The sequence below is a fragment of the Pelecanus crispus genome, chromosome 1 (genome assembly GCF_030463565.1).
Source record: "Pelecanus crispus isolate bPelCri1 chromosome 1, bPelCri1.pri, whole genome shotgun sequence".
Classification (NCBI taxonomy): Eukaryota; Metazoa; Chordata; class Aves; order Pelecaniformes; family Pelecanidae; genus Pelecanus; species Pelecanus crispus.
In genome coordinates, this window is record NC_134643.1 from 39,723,254 (window position 1) to 39,743,153 (window position 19,900).

Genomic DNA, 19,900 nt, shown 5'->3' on the forward strand with positions numbered 1-19,900 from the left:
GTCTGGGAAACAACGGCTGATACAGCCATACTCTCTCCGGCCCAGTGAATACTTAGCAATACGCAAAGTGGAACAGCCTGAAATATATCCACCCTGGCTTGGGAAATTACTGACTCGTGGGAAATCCATGCTTTGAATCCAGAGAGTGGTCAGAAACAAGGCTATTTAGTCTTCACTGTTATTTGTCGCTCTTCCTCACAAAAAATGACTGTACAGGTTATGGTGCAGATGTAAACATTAAAACTACCTAGGAGGTACTGTGGCAGTCTCTTCTTGTGTAATGTGATAGTTGGTTGAGCTTACAAGCCATCTGGCTTTGACTATTCAGCTATGAATTGTATTCCCTCCTGGAAACGGGAAGAGTTGAAAAAGGAATTTGAAAATCACTTCAGTAATGGTGTAACAAACTCTTCCAGAATTGTCTGAAGAAAACATTGCTTTATATATTTCAGATGAAACAGTCAAGCTGCATGGCCTCTACTCACCTCCTTTTAGCATTGGACAAATATTTTTACACTGCTGTTTCCCTACATCTAACAGAAACTGCAATTGTTCTCTCTTCTGCCTAGTATATACATACTAATTAAGGTACTTTGTACCTTTTTTTCTGTATCTTCCCCCTCCTCCACCCATTCACTGCACATTTTGAGCAAATGCTGTTACCACCTACAGGAGCTTTTGAAGTCCTTCTTTTTCATCCTCCGCCTCATCATTGTCCCACGCGGGCTGGTGGAGTAGAGGCTGCGAGGTAAGGTCCCCGTGTTCAGGGAACTCAGGCTGTATGCACTCATGGAGGTAGGAGAGAAGGATGAAGACACCAAAGCTGCTGTAAAACATCAAACACTTGGCATACAGCACTCAGTCTTCATGGAAGAGTGCGACACATGCCTGTAACTCATCAATGAATAAAACAATGTGTATGATGCACAGGAATGGTTTGTGCATTTCCAATAACAAAGACATTAAACCACATAGGTGACCCTAGGTGAAAGTAAAGTCAACATTTCATGAAAATACCTGCTGGAAGCTAACAAAGGTACTGTAGATACAAAAAGTACATTCATAGTATACAGCTTATTTTAGGCGAAGCATGTTAAATTAAATTTTTCAACACATATCCATGAACCAATGCAGATCAATATGTCTAGATACACCAATTTTAGAAATGCCTTTTTGTAGTAGGTAATTTCTGACAAAAGACTTGGAAGTAATGCTTTGCATTCAAAGATTGTGCTTTATATACACTACTCAAAACTAATGGTCTGCTCATATGGCTGTAGGGCTGGTTCACTGAGAATTTTCAAGCCTTTTCCTGTCTACAAAGGTTGCCTTGTTACAGAAAGGAAAAGGCATAAAATGTCAGAAATAACCTTGGCATGGCTATGAAAAAGCGCAGCATCCATAAAACTGAAAAGGTTTTAGTGCCTGAAATGGGAAAAGTATGAGTGAAAGAAGAGGGGAGGGAGGAGGAGGAAGAAGAAGAGGAGGAGAGAATATGTCAGCAGGAAAAAGCGTGGAACATTACGAAGGCTTTTTTGAGGAGGCGGTGTCTGGAATTTCAAGGCTGGCATCCTGCAATGGTCAGGGTGGTAGGTGTTATAATGGTGGTAGGTGAGAAGGCTGCTGTGGCTGTTGGCACACGAATCCCAGGTAAGTTGCCTGTTGCTTCTTTGAACCTTCACTGCCCACATGAAGGGATGATGGAAAATTAGAAAACAAAAGGACCAGAGAAGAGGGAAAAGTAACTGAATTGCACAAACAAAAAAAAAGTCAAAAAATGAAAATAAATTGAAAATAAAATAAAATGAAGTAATAAATAACCTGATCTTGTCTTCTTAGCAGGAGTGCTAACTTGAGGAACAGGAATAATATTTTTTCTCAGAATAAATGCTTCTGATTTTCTTTTTCTTCATTTCCTTGTATTTATTTTTAAAAAGATTAGTATTGAATCAATTTCTAATCTCCCTCTGGCTTCAGGAGCTAAGATTGCAAACTTCCTTAGAAAATACTAGGTTATTATATATGACCACTAACTGAAGGTTAATTAAGTCTCTCCTCGCATTCATCTACATTAAAAAATAAAACCAGATACTATACATAGCATTGCCTAGAATAGAGATGTTTACTTGACAGTTATTTTAATTTACTGTATTGACATTTTAATTTTGCTACCATCTATTGTTAGCATTATGCTACTCTGTGCAATAAATGACTTCCCTAGGCCAGCAGCACAGAAACTCTATCCTGAAGCCTGGTTAATAAAGAAAAATAAAAACCTGGGGTTCTTATTGATTAGTTGGATGTGCAATTTAATGTTTTTTAAACTTCATCTTCAAAACTTTAAAATTATAATTTTCTGTATCAAATTAGAGACCATATTTAAGTGCTGACTCTAAGTATGGGGAATCCGGGATATGCCAAAAGTGAGGGCCAGTATTTACCAAGAGAACGGGAAGCATTTCAGCTGATGTGCCAAATACTGAAGGAAAATGATTGAAGTCGCCTTTCATTAAATACACTCTAGTCATCATTAAATTCAGCGTAGCCGTGTCCTTGCTGAACTGTAGAGGAACACTTCAAACTGGGAACTCTTCAGTGATTTTTTCTCTTAAAACCACCAAAGGATTCACCTCTACTATGAAACTTGTTACTGCTTTGGCCCATGAGCTGCATTACCCGTGCCTCTCTGCTACCTGCTATACCTATGGCTGCAGACACATATGACTCCATGCTGGACTTGTAGCCCAAAATCTTGACTGTTTAGGTTGGACCCACACCTCGTGCTCACATCTTGCTCCATGAGACAAAATAAGGGGGAAAAGGGTAGCCACCGCAGCAAGCGCTGTGCAGTGCCAGAGGAAAAGCTATCCTTTCGTTTCACTTCGTATTATTACGTGAGTAATGATCTGCTAATTGTCTCAATATATTAACCCTCCTCTGACTCAAAAGCAACGCCTGTCACTACAGTGATGAGTAGGCACCAGGGACGGGAGAGGAGGAGGAGAACAGGGCCCCACCACGTCCCCACGGCCCGTGGGGCAGCTGGGACTCTGGGGGCCCTGGCACTGCCAGGCCTGTCCCCGCACCCCAGGTTGGGGTGCCCTGGGCCCCTCCCTGAGGGCACCTCTGCTGTGCCCTGACACGTGTTTCAATCCAAACAACTATTTTAATTTTTTTTTTCTCCCTCAACAGATAACAAAGGTGAGGGAGGGGTGCGACAGCAGCACCAGAAGGAGCGCTTGGTGCCACGGGCCGGCCTGCGCCTCAGGGTACCTCACCCACTGGCACCAGCGCCAGGCACCTCAGACACTTTGGAAAATCTCACATCAGCCAGAAAAGTCCCAGAAAAAGCACCAGTAGCATGCTATGGCCATATGTAACTTACAGACCTATCATATCTTCTCAGATGAAACCGTCTCTTTGATTACGCACACGGACAGTAAGATTTCCGAACTTTAACTATGGTGTAAAAATTAAAATCTGATAAGAACAATGTGGCCAGGTGGATTTTCATTATTTTCAAGTTGCTATGAGCCTCATTTAATTAAAAAGACTGCTTCCAGCAGGAAATTGTCTGGTAGTCTTTGATTTTTTTTTTTTAATGTTTTATTTTCACACTGAGAGTAGAGATAAAAATGGCCTACAAAGTGGGAAGGTACACAAATTCAGTTTGCTCAGCTTGTAGAAGGATAATCCCAATTCAACAAAAGTTCTGTAAAAGAAAATCCTATTGTGTGTAACTGTAGTAATTTAGCAGTAATTTGAGCTATTCCAACCCAGGGTTGTGTCCAGCGAACATAAAACTAATGGGGCAGCAAGAGAAATGAATGTTAGCAGCACAGTATAAAGGAAAAAAATATGAAAAAAATTCTGATCTTTCATAGCGCTCTTCATTTTATTTTAGGGCTAAAATTTCTATTTATTTTATATACTGACTTTCCTGCCCATTTTAAATTCCTAACATGTTCCCGTAAGACCAATAACTGAGCTCAACAGATACAGCCCTAATGACTCAGCTTATCCCACACACATAAAGGGAGCTTTTCAAATTCTGCAACATCTAGGCCATACCACACTTGATGAAAGGCTGTTTCCAAGAGGGTACTTGCTTCCATAAAGCATGTTACTTCTTGAATTGGTTGTGATATTGGAGTAGCACCACCTGGTGAGGGGCTGGGAAGGGCTGTAAACATCCTAGTTATTCTGCCTTACTTAAGAAAGCAACTTTATTACCTTAGGGAGATTCCTCCCCAAAAGATGTGTTATGTAGCTTTTGCAGATCCCCTATGATATGATTTTGTAACGGCCATTTCTTAACTCTGGTTTGGCAAGAGCATCGCTTTACTGGGTCAAGGTGACTAGCACATTAACAGCATCAATTTGTTTTAAATGTTGGTTAAGAAACCAACTGCTTCAAGTAATACAATAATCTACACAAATCTTTGGCGCTGGCACTCTTTCCCAAAAGGAACACTCTTCAAAGGTTCTTTAACCAGCCAGAAATCGATTGTGTGACATCTTTGCTTCAAAAAAATGAAAGATCTGTTTGCAACATAGTGTCATAAATGAAAAGAATGGAAATATATCGCAAATTTTGGTCTCCATCTCATTCTGCTTCTGCAGTATCACTCCCTGGTCCCTCGCCCCTCTAACTGACTTAAGTAGGAAGGGGAAAGAGGTGCAGCTGAATAATGGAAGAACATGGTATTGCAAGGGTTACTTTTTGCTCACCCTGGTCTAGGAGAAACTAGGGTCTCCTCAGCCACTAGTTCAATATTCACCACTCTGACAAACTGACTAGAGCATTGCTTATCCAGGGACAACCTGGATCTTACATAGATGTCCAAGAACATTTACCATCAGTGACATTTCTAGGTCTCAGAAATCTTGTCTTGGTCTAAAGGAGGCAGAAGCACAGTACCACAGGCTCAGAAAATGGTACCACTGGTTCATGCTGCAACACAGGTACCTGTTCTCGGTGTATTTGATAACCCTCGTAACTTCTTTGATGTCCATCAACATGCAGTATTTTAGACTAAATTTATGAATACTGTGAATTAGCCACTTTCTCAGGATTAGTTAGAAGACAAGACAGGCAGCCCCCATCTTCAAATACTAAGACATTTTATATATATTCGATTTGAAAATGGAAAGCCATTCTCTTCAAGCATGTTGGTATGAAATAAATATCACGGTGAAAAAGGGATCTAGGGAACTGTTTCCAAACAAACCTTTTTCATAAGCACTGACAATGGACCCATGAAGCAATCTCAGAAGTACTTTAAAAAATGATGGCAATAAATAATAATGCCATTAACAAGAGAAAATACGGGTTTTTTTTGAGGTATTTTAGAGGAGAAGAGGTGTTATTAATCAAGTGGTCATAACAGACTATCAAGTCAATATGCTGGAAAGAAGTTGGCTTTGGTCCTTCCTCCCCCCTCTAAATTTAAGAAGCAATTTAGAGATTCATTTACTGAAGTACCTAGTTGCACCCCCAATATTTGCAACAGTAGTGTCAACAGGTGTCTTTATGTACATCTGCAAATGTGCAGAGCCATTTCTCAGTAAAATATTTCCCTCTCTACCCATAGGAATCTCAGAGGGTACATTAAGGCTGAGAAAACAGAGCTTCTCAGAAACTGCAGCAGCATAACCTGGGGAGCTGAAACAACATTTACAGACATAACTGCTGTGATAGCTTTCTTGACCATTCAGCAAGGGCAGGTGAACTAAAAGACAGAAAAAGAAAGGAGTATTTGGTGCTACAGATCCTCTTACCATGCTCCGGGCCTTTCAGTGCTAGCCGTGTCTGGTGGTGAGGAAGGATCTCAAGTTTGACATTATCCGCTGCGTTAGCCAAAAATTGCGTTGCTTCTGCCAGCGTACAGTACTCCATGCTGGTGCCGTCAATGGACAGAATATGGTCTCCTACATGCAATGCACCACATCTACATAAAAGGGGAAAAACTCGGTATGATCAGGTATGTTTTTTGCTTGGAAAATGAGTTTTACTGCCTTCAAACTGGTCATGACAACTATGAGCGTGTTCTTTTTTTTCGAGAGAGATTTGTGTTTTGTAGGCATTGTCACTGGTCAGACTTTATGTCTATTAGTATAAACCTTAAAAACAATTCAGTTAATACAGTATATGCCCAGACATCACTCACAGAACTGGAATGGGGTAGCTGACTATAAAAATATGTGCGAATGGCAGCAGAATAAAATGAGAAGAGCTTAAGGAGACTCAAGTAACTTGGTCGCATATCCCTCACACAAGCACCCAGTTCATCATTTTTTGAGTTATAGTTCAAACATTTATTAGTACAAAAGCTGTAAATGACGATGAAATTATGCAGTAGTCAAACAAATAATGAAACCAGGGCTAGCATGGTGACTTGAGGAGTGGGGTGGGGAGGGGGCTATCTGCTAAATCTCGCTGCACTCAAGAGACTGGCTACTGGATGAGTTGAGAAATGCAAACACAGCAGTCAGCATCCCGACGTACCAGTCAAGTGGACAGCTCCTTTAATTGGTTACCCCCTGCGAAATGGGAAAAAACAGAGGGAGAAAATTAAAGCATCCTGCACCATTGAACTGGAGAACACCCCTGGATCAATGGCCGTCACTCTCAAAGTTTCTACTGTAGGGAAAAGCCCACAGAGGAGCTGTAGACTCACTGCTACAAGTGGGTGCTACCAAAAGCACCATTGTCAAAGAGGAGTTACAAGGTAGGGTGACTGGGGACATGCAGGAGAAATTTGCTGCTGAAACGTAATTTTTAAGGATTTTTTAGATAGAGATATGTATATAGAAATATACTGTATTTGTATAAACACATACACACACGCGCACACACACACGCACCCCAGAAAAGATCCCACAGCTCTGTTAACAGAGGCTTGGAGCATTGGGGAAAAATACCCATCTTTTTTTTTTTAATGGTTTAAATGGTTTTATTTAAAGGTTTAAATGAAGTGGAAAAATTACTGCAAAATCACTCCAAAATACAGAAGCCAGTCTTTCTAATACCTCAGTCATATTCTAAAATACCAATAAAAAAATCCAGTCAGAAGGAGTTCCATTTCACTGTGGCACAAGAATGAGCGATATATTCCAAAAGAACACTTCAAGGTTGCAAAGCCTCGAAATTTACTTCCCTTGAGAGCTGTTCCATATTGTATGCTTACTTTAAGAATTCCAGTGGGTTATTTATTTTTTTAAACACTAATCTCTGCTGCAGCATTACATTTAATAGTCAGAGCAGATCTCTAAACTTCTGTGTTGCACAGTGCAAGCAGACAGTCACATATTGCATGGGGGCTGGCTTATGTCATTCACATACTATGTGAATGAGCTGAAGTAAATGGTGCCCTGGAAGTCTTAAACTCAGCAGTATGGAACAACGATCTGACAAAGTGCTAATTTTAAGATCTAGCAATCGTGAGAGCATCTGGTTCAGTCAAATTCCTCAAAAATGGAAGCGTTTCTTTAAAATCAAACCAAATGAAAGTAGAAAATGGATGTATGGACCTGCAGTGTAAGCCCTCTGTCACACTCACCTGTCTGCAATACTCGCAGATTTGATTTTGTCTATGACAATGACCTGTTTGTTGCAGCACATCGAGGTAGTTAGTGCAACCCCAAGAGCAGCACCAGGAGTTTTGGCAACTTCAACTAGAAGTGGTCCAGATGCTGTTGCTACTGAATCTGTTAAAATTAGAAAAAAAAAGATCAGTATGATACCAATGTGGTACTTACGCCATTTTCACATTTTCCTACATAATACCTCCATGGCTATTCTATTTCTGTAAGCAGACAACATGCCACATAAAGAAATTCTGGAATAGCATCAGTTTAGGTGTCAAGAATCAGCTCTTAATGTTGAAACCAATAAAAGCAAGAGGAGGTTTGTGAATCTGGGATGGGGGGAAGCTTCTGAGTGTGTCAGAATCAGGGATGGACCAGGTTAGGAAATGACGATGCATTAGCGAATTACTCTCTTGCACAACTAAGCTAAAGATCACCTGGGATTTAAAATAGGCATTCTGAAGAAACAGAATTAATAAAAAAAGTAGAAAATTATCTGAAAAAAAATACAAACTGAATAGGTTAGAGAAGGATGCTAAATTAATTTTCAGAGAAGAGGAAGGTCTGTGGACAACAGCTATAATAATTAAATGAAGAAGGTGAAACAAGGGTCTACCAGAAATACCTCACAAAAAGAAAGGACAATTTAGGAGAAAATGGAGAAAGTGCAGGAGGCATGACAGCTAGAAATAGTAGGAGTTAAAGCAAAATGCATGTGAGGAGGTTCAGAAGATTCTTGTAATATCCTGTCACTGGATAAAATACTGACTTGCAACAGGGCACAGACAGTAAATGACCAACACTGAAACAAGAAAGCAGAAAAACAGGAGGCAGCAACAGTCATGACTGACGACTGTGGTGAGGAGCTATGTCCAAGAAAGACAAGTGCTAGACAGAACAAAGAAAAAAGACAGCAGGCTGCTCCCTAAATGCCAAAACAAAGCAGGCAATGATAAGGGTGAAGTACATTCTGGAGACTGCCTGAGAATTCCTACTAACCAATACCCATCGATCAAGAACTGATGTCAGTGGAGTAAGATACAGTAAGCGAAGGCAAGTTTTAAGGACATAAAAAGACCATCAAAGAAAGCGATATCAGAAGCCTTTGGAGGTGCTTACAGTCAGAATAAGGAAAAAATGGATAAGCAAAGACATGCTGGAGTAAAGTTACCAAAAGTCCTGTTAGCAAGCAGGAGAGATTCACGTTCACAGTGTACTGGGGCCTGCTGTAAGAATACTAAGAAAATGTTCAATTGCAATGTCTCTCAGAAGTCCCTAAGATTGAAGCTGAAAAAGCAGCTGGGCTTCAAAGCATGGAGGAAAAGACAGATGTCAAGATATTTCATTCAGTCTTAAATCTAGCAAATTAGTCCAAAAATGTAATTCTGACACAGAAAAGAAAGACTGTGAAAGAGAGCATTATCGTACAAAACTAACAAGCTATATACCATGATACAAGAAATGGAATGAGAGCTTGATTAGCTAACGCTCAGCTCAGGTGCTCTTCCCAGTTAGAATGCAACACAGGTAAACAACATAGAAGTGTATAACATATGAAGTGAAAAAAGGTGCTCGGATGGAAAAACATATAATACCACTAAAGCATCAGTTAATTATTATAGAACTCCTTTCCCCCCCACAACTTGAAATATTTTTTTTATTCCTGTTTTCTTTTTTCCAGTTAGAAACCTGAAGGGGAGATTTAGTATTTTTGAAAGTGCCCATGAATTCTGAGCGACTCATTTTTGTGCCCAACTGGGACTGACTTTTTAAAGGCTGAACTTCCACAGGCACTACCAAAATAAGCTGCTCCATAAATCTGAACCGAACTTTAAACCACCGTCCAAAGGAAGAGAATTCACCCAGAAGCATTCCTGCCTGGAACTTCAGGTACTAAATAGCTTTAAAGTTGGATGAACTGCCCTCAGCAGCTACCCATCTTTCTCTAGTAACTTAAGGAGGAGGTTACCACAAGCAAATTGCCGCCTTAGATGCCTTGGTTAAGGGTCTAAGTAAGGCGGGATGCATGCAGTGGCTTGCATACAGCCAAATAAGCACGCATAGCAGAGCAGAATTTAAGAGCTCCCTATTCCCTTTCCTGCACTGAGAAACAATTATCTTCTCGAATATTTGTCCTGGTTTCGGCTGGGATAGAGTTAATTTTCTTCCTAGTAGCAGGCACAGTGCTGTGGTTTGGATTTAGGAGAAGAATGTTGATAACACGCTGATGTTTTAGTTGTTGCTAAGTACTGCTCATGCTAGTCAAGGACTTTTCAGCTTCCCATGCTCTGCCAGGTGCACAAGAAGCTGGGAGGGGGCACAGCCAGAAGAGCTGATCCAAACTGACCAAAGGGCTATTCCATGCCATATGACGTCATGCTCAGTATAGAAACTGGGAGGGGGTTGGCCGGGGAGCAGCGATTGCTGCTCGGGAACTGGCTGGGTATCGGTCGGCGGGTGGTGAGCAATTGCATTGTGCATCACTTGCTTTGTATATTATTATTGTTATTATCATTATTATATTATTATCATTACTATTTTACTTCAATTATTAAACTGTTCTTATCTCAACCCAGGAGTGTTTCTCACTCTTACTCCTCTGATTCTCTCCCCCATCCCATCGGGGTAGGGGGAGTGAGCGAGTGGCTGCGTGGTGCTTAGTTGCTGGCTGGGGCTAAACCACGACAATATTCCAGTGGTTTCTAGAGCTATAAACAAGCTCGCATTTACAAACATATGGGAAGAAGAGTCAAACAATGTTTGTCACCAGTACTGTGACAAAGGTTTGAACTCGCATCGATCCAGAAAATGGCAAAACTCAACTTGTTATTGGCCTATCACAAGTTCTTTCTGTAACAATTGCCTTGAGGAGAGGAGAGGAAACTAAATGCAAATATCTGTTGAGAATGAGTAAATCTTTCAAGAGGCTGCTCTGGAGTTACTCGAGAAACACATGATCAGCTTATGCCCTAGCGTTATTTCCCAGGTGCCTGTTGAAATGCACAGGGAAGGCAAACCAAGGCAGACAGGGTGAATAAATAAGATAACTACATTAGAGCAACCAGAAGAGAAGAAATGGAGTGTGTCTAACTGTGGAAAATAAACACAAGGAAGAGCAATCAGAAGGCAATAATCAAGCACGCATTCCCTGACAGAGAAGGATTAGTTTATCATGTTGAAGTAAAGCATGGATATGAAAAATGAATCATACAGGTATAAATTATTCATGTGTGAAGATGTATCAGTCATTAAGATATTTACACCGTGACTGAAGCACTTACACACTATGTTGATTTATTGGCTATGTAATTACATAAGATATACTGATGAATGTTCGCGTGAAAAACGCTCTAGATTTTGGATTTTGTTAATAATTTTTCTCACTTTTGAGCACTGCATCTCAATCAGTACAAGAGGCTTGATTAAAACCTCCCAGAGGAAGAAGCATTGCTTTCTGCATGCTAATACATTTCTTCAGCTAAATAGCAGCATACCTTTTTTATTTGACAGCTTCTTAAATCACTGGCAACAAGGGTTTTTATTCTGAATATACTTTTATGATGTGTAAATATATTATATGATATCTAAAAAGTTTTAGATAAAATAAGCAGTGTCACCACCTTTCCTCACCTCAAAAGTAATCACAAATGATTCTAAAAGTTGAAAAAAAATTTTTTTTAGCCCGATGAAGTTATCACATTACATGCGTTTCTTTATGTCCTTGTAAATGTATGTATCTGCTAATCCTTACCTATCCTCATGGCTTGTCAAATGCAGTTCAACAACTGGTGAGTGGTAGAGGACAGAAAACCTCTTTAGGATTCCCACAGTAGGGAAGCCAAAAAGTGAGTTGCTTTTATTAGGCAGCAGAGGATCTACTTGTGAAACAGTACCTAGAAATGCCCTAAAAAGGGAAAAGCTTCAATCATAGTTTGCAATCAATAATTACACTAAATTCACAGGAAAACAAACTTCATTAGCTTAGGATGCTTTTTTCTTTTCTTCCCAAAGCCTTCTTGTACTTAAAGCTGGGAAGTGCTGCTATACTGTGAGCTTGTTCCTGTAGGAACACTAAGCTCTGTTGCGACTATCTGTGCTCTGCAGCTTCTCACTTCTCTAACTGGAAGGTTTTGGGTGCTTTCAAATTTTCTTTCAGAAGTCATGGCAACACAAGGTACAAATGATTTTTTTGAGCAGCTTGAAAGAGCCAGACAAGGAGGAAGGATGTCAAAACAGATTTTGACCTTAAAGAGCCAGCTGAACCAACTGAAGCACACAGCTCCACAAGACTACTATTGATCTTGCCTGGATGCTGCTGTATCTTCTAGCAATGATGTGAGTGACAAATAAGTGGATACCTTACTATGTCACACTAATTTTCCTCTCGCCAAGCTTCTTCCCTATTAGGTGTTCACAGGCTAACAATTTTTTCACCTTAAAATTGTATATAGCAGGTCCATGTAGCCTTCTCTGTTGTTGTGATTCTCTGACTGAAAGCAGTAAAAAATAAATATAGGAAGTCTGTGCCGGTTCAGATCAGTAAATAAATGCGTAGTTCCTCAAAACTTGCAGTTCTCCCAGTGCATTGCTTTGGTAGCAACGCATTCACAGATCTAAATGTGTCTCACTCCTGCCAAACTATAAGCCAGTATTTCACAGAAATATTTTTTTCTTAGTCAAAAAAAAGTGCTCTTCTACTCCTCACATCTTTCTTTGTTCCGTTCATCCAAAATCTTTGCAGCCCACAGACAGCAAGTAGAGCAGTCTCTCTTTCAGGTAAGAGCTTTCTTTTGTCCATTCAGTTCTTGTCAGTACACCTGATTCTTTATCTTCTCTCTCTTTTTCTGTAACCCTAACTTTTACCAGTACCTGTGTGCCTCATGCTCAGACTAGTCAAGAAAGCATAAAGTTGGGACACCCAGATTGCACTTTCAGAGCAGTAAGCCTCATTAAGTTCAGGCCATATGACACCCGGATATCTTTCTATGACGCTCCTAAAAGAAAAAAAACACCTTCTATCCCTAAACCACAATTTCCAGTACCAATATCCAAAGATTGGACCAGTAGCTGGGCGGATCACAGAGGTGTATTTTAGTGAAGTTACAGAAGATTGTTGAGAACTAGAAAAAATCTGACATCTCTGACACTCATTCCTTTAAGAGCAAAACGGAACATTTACAGCAAATCAGTTTGAATCCCTCCATGACTCCCAAATGCCCTACACTTTATTCTTACTTTCCTCTGTGCTCTCTGTGCTCTTTTTTTAATTAAAAAAAATCAATTATTCTTTTCGAGCATCTGCTCAGCAATCTACATGGTACCACTCTGATGTATATGGGACAGTCATTGATTGTTCCCCGTTGAGCAAACTCTCATAGAAGGACCCTCACAAGTCCTTAAATGCAGAAATGCACGGCCATTTCCTTGAACTTGTTTTCCTTAACAAAAGCACAACAGAATGTAGAGGGGGGGTGTGTACTTATGTATGTGAGCCAGTGCGAGTTACAGAAAGGGTCCAATACAAAACACTATTGCAGTTGGTTCTTACTCTAGAAAGGTTGAGACAACCAACATGCCACCATCACCACTCAAGGCACAAGTGGAAGCTAGTTAGAAACTGTAGCAGCGAGCCTGGTGTGTAAGGCACAGACGGGATGACAGCAGCCCCAGCTTCTGCTGCCAGACCTGGGCCTTTATTTGCCATACTTCGGTTGCAACAGGGTATTTTACAGAATAAGCAATAATGGGGAATGCCAAGCAGGCCTAGTTGTGTCCGTCCATTCAGAATCAGTGCATTAGGGATTAGGACGCTTGTTTTCTGGACTAGGTAGCAGGAGTTGAAACATTAAAACTATAGTTTTTTCACAGAAATGGCTCAAGACTTCAGGTGTCAAACATACCATAGGTTTACCACCAGAAGATTTGAGTATTTGCCATTCCTTTTGAAAGCTAGATTGCTGAAATGCAAAAATCAGAGTTGACAAATTTCTTACAGGGCACTTAAAATCCATGGCCAGTTGTACAAATTTGAGCCCAGGTAACAAACCCAAAGAACAGGCAGAACTTCTAGCAGACTGGATGAATTTTGTTTCTAAGACCTGTGGCTTTAGCACAGATACTCCATACAGACCAGTTTGCAAGGCCCTTTACAGCACTTCTCAGCTGACAGTGGAGCAACATAAAAGCACTCAGGGATCTGAGTGCGTTCACACCCACTTTTCTTCATTAACCAATAGACTATTCATTACTGTCAAACGGTATCTTAAACTGCACTTAATGAATCCTGTCATCCTCCATGTGGTTTGCTTATTGTATTCTGAAGGACTATTTTTTTAAAATGAATACCAACCCAGAAAGAACATTTTTTGTGTCCATTAAAATGCTCTCTCTGTAAGACTGATACGCTTAAAGTTGTCCCAACTCCTCACAATCCCGTGGCAAGATCGTATCCCTATCTGTGATAGTGAGACTCATAATCCTCTGTTGTACCATGGCCCCTCTATTTCCCTTCTCATGTTTCCCTGAGACTGCCCTAGCAATAGGTGGTCGACCTCCAATTGTCTGCCTTTTCCATGATCTCCAGCAAAATAAAAGCCAAACCCAGAAATGGTGAGTTACTTTACTGTGTAAGAGAAAGATTTGCTGGGAGTGGGGAAGCTTTTCTCCACCTTTCTGCTTCTTCTGTGTGTCTCTCCACTAACACCTTTTCCTCTTCTTTCCCCAGGTTTGTAGTTCACCAGGTCACAGATACAGAGAGATGAAAAAACCCACTTTTGTCACTGTTTTTCAGCTACATCCTAAAATACTTCTTAGGCTATCTTGCTAACATTTCAAATTTCCTTTGTAGGGGCATTTTCATTCACTCATATTTAACACCAAGTACACGATTAGCTGAGTCTCCCTTACACACACAGAGCTGACTGATGGTTATTTAAATACTAAATTTTTCTGGTGTGGGAGGCTGCTTATTTATGTAATAACCTTTCCTTGTATTCCAAAGATAATTTGATCTCAACAAATCCCTAATCTCCATTTTGAAAGAAAGGGAATATTAATTACATTTTTTTTTTAAATCAGCTAATTAAGAAATTGAGATTGGAATCATGGGTCAACGGTTTCAAGAGGGAAAGTAGCAACCAGGAAGAGAGGCAGGAATAAGATTTCTGCAGTGTCTAAAGGGCACAGGAACAACATTCAAGATGCCCTATAGCTGGGTAGCGCCATTATCACTCAGAGCAATATTTGATTCCTCATACTTTTGTGACTGTAAAGGTCATAAGTAAACCACACACAGGGTACTGATGTGTAGTACTGGCCTTGGTATTCTGTTCTACTAATATTGGATAATATTTGCACCCTGGCTTTGTTCACGCTTCATTTAGCAGAGTAACCCTTTTTCATCTCGGATCTTATGGGAAAACCAGAATCAATGCCAGCTAGCAAGGTCTGATAATAATGGCTGAAAAGCAAAAAGTCATTGATGGTGTTTCTAATTCTCCCCTGAGAGCTGGAATACAGAAAATATTAATAAGCTTAATGACATGTGAGACTACCCTAAAATATATTTTGGAATAGAGTAAGTTGGCATTATACATTGCAAGCAATATTCAGGGAGAGAGGGTGGTAGTTTCTTTAATAATAAAACAACTATTTAAAAATTTATTTTTCTTGTTCAAAGGGTCTGTGGCAGTCTCCAAGGCACAACTTATAACCTACCATAAAATATGTGTGCTCCTAGTGTTCCCTTGATTATGGAGTATCTGTGTGTTTCAGGCAGGCTGTGGAGTGAGCAACAGTTGTTCTAATTTTACCCGGCTCAGCTAGAATTACAGGGGCAAGAACATTACTAAAAAAAAAAATAGATCTCTAATAATAGTAGTGTCTTTTTCCTTGTTGCCAGTAACAACATGGCACTGGAGCTGCTGGGCTACTAATTGAAAGAAAGTTCAGAGTCCACTGAAAACCATGAAATTGCTGCTAAGGAAAAAAGCTACCAATGGCATTTTATACCCTCTCACCTTCAGAGTAATCAGATTTCAAAAATAAAAAGTAGGAAAAATTTCAAGAGGATGCCAGCAGAATGAATGATAGCAAAATCAGAGGGACCTCTCAACCTCAGAATGGAAAACGGAGGCATTATTCTCTAAACTAACGTGCTGCCTATCTCCTCCCCTGTACACACACAATTTCATATTCTTGTCAACTGACTGGCACAGTCTTTCGATTTTCCTCTTCTCGCCTAATTCCTGCAGTTCATTTAGATACCCCTAATTCAGCTAAGTCCTTCAAATCAAAAGCTTAGGAGCTTTTCATACTTACATACCTAATTCCATACTTTGCAACCTTAGCCCCATCATCCTTCTCAGCTGAGAAATGCCTGCTAACCAGGTGAAGAACCACCCCTGCCTTCAAAGTGCTCACAGCAGTGTGGGTGGGGATGTACACAAAATCCGCTTCTGGACTTTCTTTCTCAGACTTTCTCTCATGTTCAGACCACAAAAGCCTGCCTAAACCCCTAAACCCCTTTGGCTTAAAGGGGTCCCAATTCTTGGGACACTCCTTCCTCCTACTAACTCTGGTTTATGCTCATGTTTCATTTTTACTAGGTCCCTCCTCTGCTCAAAAGCTGTATTAAATCCCAATCTCTTCATTCATCTGTATCTTTCTTTTTGCATGCCCTGTTAATTTAAAACCTGATTTCACTGTTGCTATAATTTACAACAGAGAGGGGACATGACGGACGGAGCCTATACAGAAGATCCTGGATCTGCCTCTTTGAAGCTAGTCTGAATGCATTTTAAATAAACCCAGGGTCTGCAATTTCTTTCTTTTGTTACCTGAAAATGAATACTACATAGAAAATTCAGGTGGCACTTAAAGAACTACTGAAAACTCAAATCTCCACCCCTGATGGCAGCACCCTGGTTTCAGAACTTGGGAGCCTATAAATGCACCTTTATCATCAGTTTGGCAACCTGGGCCTCAAACACAGCCTTTCTATTGAAGGATGGCTGCTGAAAACCACCGTGAAAGACTCTACAGCATTAGATTGATTGTGAAATGTTTGCAGAAGTCAGCAGCAATGGAATTCTGCCTGCATTTCATTCCAGGAATGGAACTCACAAATAATTACTTCTTAAAAACATCTCCTAAAATAAGACAGACCCCTGAAATGGTGCAAATAATATGTAAAGTCCTCTTGCTGAGACCCTGCAATACAACCCACTATTTTCTCTGTTGCACAAAGCATAGATGGAATCACAGAACCATTGAATCATAGAACGGTTTGGGTTGCAAGGAACCTTTGAAGATCATCTTAGTCCAACCCCCCTGCCATGGTCAGGGACATCTTTCACTAGATCAGGTTGGTCAAAGCCCTATCCAACCTGATCTTGAACTTTTTCAATGATAGGGCATCCACAGCTTCTCTGGGCAACCTGACAGATACGTATGTACAAAAGAGCTTCTCATACTTATTTTTTTCTTGGAAGTGGTCAGAAATAAAATACACAGGAACTTTGATTTCTTCAAAACAATCCAGCTCTTGCACAATTCTGTACCTGACTAATCACAACAAATAGAACAAATAAGGACAACACAATCTGCATCTCTGCCTGCAAACTAAGGCACAGCTGGTGTGTCCAATTTTACATCTGCCAGTCTCGAAAGTATGCCTGCAAGTACACACTACTATAGATAATATAAAGTGCTACAGTACCCATAAATTATGTTTATTTGCCATAATGACCCTAAGTTTCCATCTAACAGGAACAGTAATAACTAGAGTGGGACTTGATTCTCTTTGAAAGCCTACAGAGCACAAAGTCCCTTGCTGCCAGCACTGGACAGATGGGAACAAACACTGCAAACACCCAAACTTTGTGTTGAGCTGATAGTTCCCATCTGCCCAGGGCTCTACCAGGACAACAGTGTCTCTGATAATCCCAAAAGCTTCAGAGCAAAGGTGTGCCCTGGACAGTTTGGACATCTTGGTAAGAGAGCTGACATGCACACAAAACACTTAAGGCAAATAAGGACATGTCAGCGCTGTGGTAGTGAAATACCTGAGCTGTCCCCGTCTCCCTGCCACGCCGGTGGGAGCTGAAGACCTGGAAGCAGCAGAGCCACACGACCGAGGTGCTGGGCCTGTGACGGACACTTCTGCTTCTCACCAGGGTGGCTGACCCAAGTGCAGCCCCGCTCCCATGTGGCCAGGCTGCTCGGTGTGCTTCAGGTGCATGACTAGACCTTGCTCAAGGGTCCTCTGTACTGAGCCATACCGTCTCATACATTCATGATTACTTATTATTTGCATGCGTTAGTGACCTCTGCACACAAGCTAAGCGCAGTCTCTGACTTGGAATGCTGAGTTTGGGTGTGCTTCTGCTAACGTTGAAATCAAGAGACTTGGTTTGGTTGAACAGACAGGAGGTTTCAGACTACTTTAAACCACTCCTCTGCAAAGCCTATTAGGTGAGTATAAACCAGAAGAAAAGAAAAATTAAAGTAAACTCTATGTCACTGTCCATAACAGGTAATATGAATTTCTGATGCTACAAGTTTGTACTATCAGTACCACTTTTTTCCCAAAAAACTTTGGTCCCTCTTCAATAATCTGTGCTGTAGCACAGCTATCTTATAAATAATTGGTGCACTGTCACAGCCACAGTATAAAAATGCTACCATGCAGAAGGTCGAGGCTGAGATTTGACCTTGATATTTATGCACCGAGGAGCACAGTGAGAGTTTTGCAGCTCTCAGGGGTTGCACAGGATATTTTGCCATTCAATGCCAACCACTCATGAAATGAAACTTTGGTAGAATGAGTCAGGAAACAAGTTTATTAACTGCCCTCTCTTTCCGCTTTGGTATTGCCTGAGCAGCAGTTCAGCAAAAACATTTCAAAGAAACAGAGAAAGTAATTTAGGTAAATTGCCCTCAAATCCAACACAGAAGCCACGGTTCTGAACATAAACTCTTCAATCCCACATTGCAAAAATAATCCAGGATTGCTTACCTGTTGCCTAGATATTTCCAGCTTTTCCCTTCCCAGTGCTTGTTCCAAGAAATACAGAAACAGGACTACTGGGAGTATTCACACATTTAAAGTAAAAGAAGGTCTCGATATCCCCTGTTCTCTGCAGCGTGCATTTCCAGCAAAAACAATTCCCCACATTTCTTCTCCCAAATTCCCAACCAAGCAATAACCGCTAGAAACCCAAGCAAGCACCCCGTAATTGACAGAGTCCCAGCAATGAGAAGTGCACTCTTTCATCTGCTTCCTCAGTAGGCAGCCTGCCATGGCAAGGTTCCTATGCGGCTCCTCTTTTGGCATGGGACAAGCCATTTACCTCCTGCCAGAGCAGCTCCTGCTGCCAGGTTCAGAGGGACCCCAGGTTTTCTCATGCCCCTGGCCTGATGACTTTCTTCTTTTTGAAGATGTTCCAGTGCTCATAAGGTACACAGATCTGTAATTCAGTAATTACTGAATTTGTGTAAAGGAAAAACTGTGAAAAGCCTTTTCTGGGTGTGTTTTTTCTTTTTCTTTTTTATTTTTTTCTACCAGTGAAAATATGCCCAGCTTTACCTAAGCTGTAAAGCCCTTGAAAAATTAGAGGTCACAGTGCTCAGAAGGCTATTCCATTCAACACTGCTGAGCTGACCGTAACAGAAAGACTGTGCTTATGCAAATTGTAAAAACCCAAATGAATTAGGAGTTGATTAAAATCAGCAGAACATCAATATAAATCATTATAAAAATACATGCACATAAAAAAAAGCTCAGAAGTGTCTGTTTACAAACTGAATGACATTAAAAGGAAAATATTACGGTCACCATGTGGGCAGAAAGCACTTCAAACTTAATGAACCCCAGAATGAATATTGCCTGGATGAACTTATTTTTACCTCCCTTCTTTAATTAAATAATCACATATTCTTCTTTCAAGAGCCTCATGCAGAAGGTAGACAGTGACTATTTAATGAGTACCAACACTTTTCCCTTCTTTTTCCATGCTCATGCCTTAATTACTAAACAGCATTCTCATCCTTCTCCGAGCATACGTGGTGGGGGAGAGCTATTGTATGGTGCAGCCTCTGAACATTCATTACAACACACGTTTATTAATGATTTTATCTTATAACCACCCTTTAGAGCAAAAGCATGGTGTTTTTCCACTGTATAGACAAACAAGTGAGGATCAAAGAAATGAAGGTCAAAGCATCCATTATACCAGAAAGGCTGATCTAAGACACCTACACTGGGATTCACTGTACCAAAACGCAGGCATCTGTAGAGCTACACCTGAGC

General features: G+C 40.6%; 1 protein-coding gene across 5 annotated transcripts in view; it reads right to left on the bottom strand.

Annotated features, from left to right (window-relative positions):
* Positions 1 to 19,900, bottom strand: part of GRIP1 (glutamate receptor interacting protein 1) — a 235,898-nt gene that overhangs the window by 43,703 nt on the left and 172,295 nt on the right. For 2 of the 5 annotated variants that reach the window (XM_075705821.1, XM_075705806.1), the window contains exons 8-10: positions 7,563 to 7,710; positions 5,782 to 5,951; positions 671 to 823 (exon numbers count right to left, since the gene is read on the bottom strand). In XM_075705821.1, the coding sequence (XP_075561936.1) occupies positions 671 to 823; positions 5,782 to 5,951; positions 7,563 to 7,710 (471 nt within the window). Of the gene's footprint in view, positions 1 to 670; positions 827 to 1,525; positions 1,682 to 5,781; positions 5,952 to 7,562; positions 7,711 to 19,900 lie in introns of all 5 variants that reach the window. The other 3 variants (XM_075705814.1, XM_075705797.1, XM_075705788.1) reach the window with 2 other exon arrangements.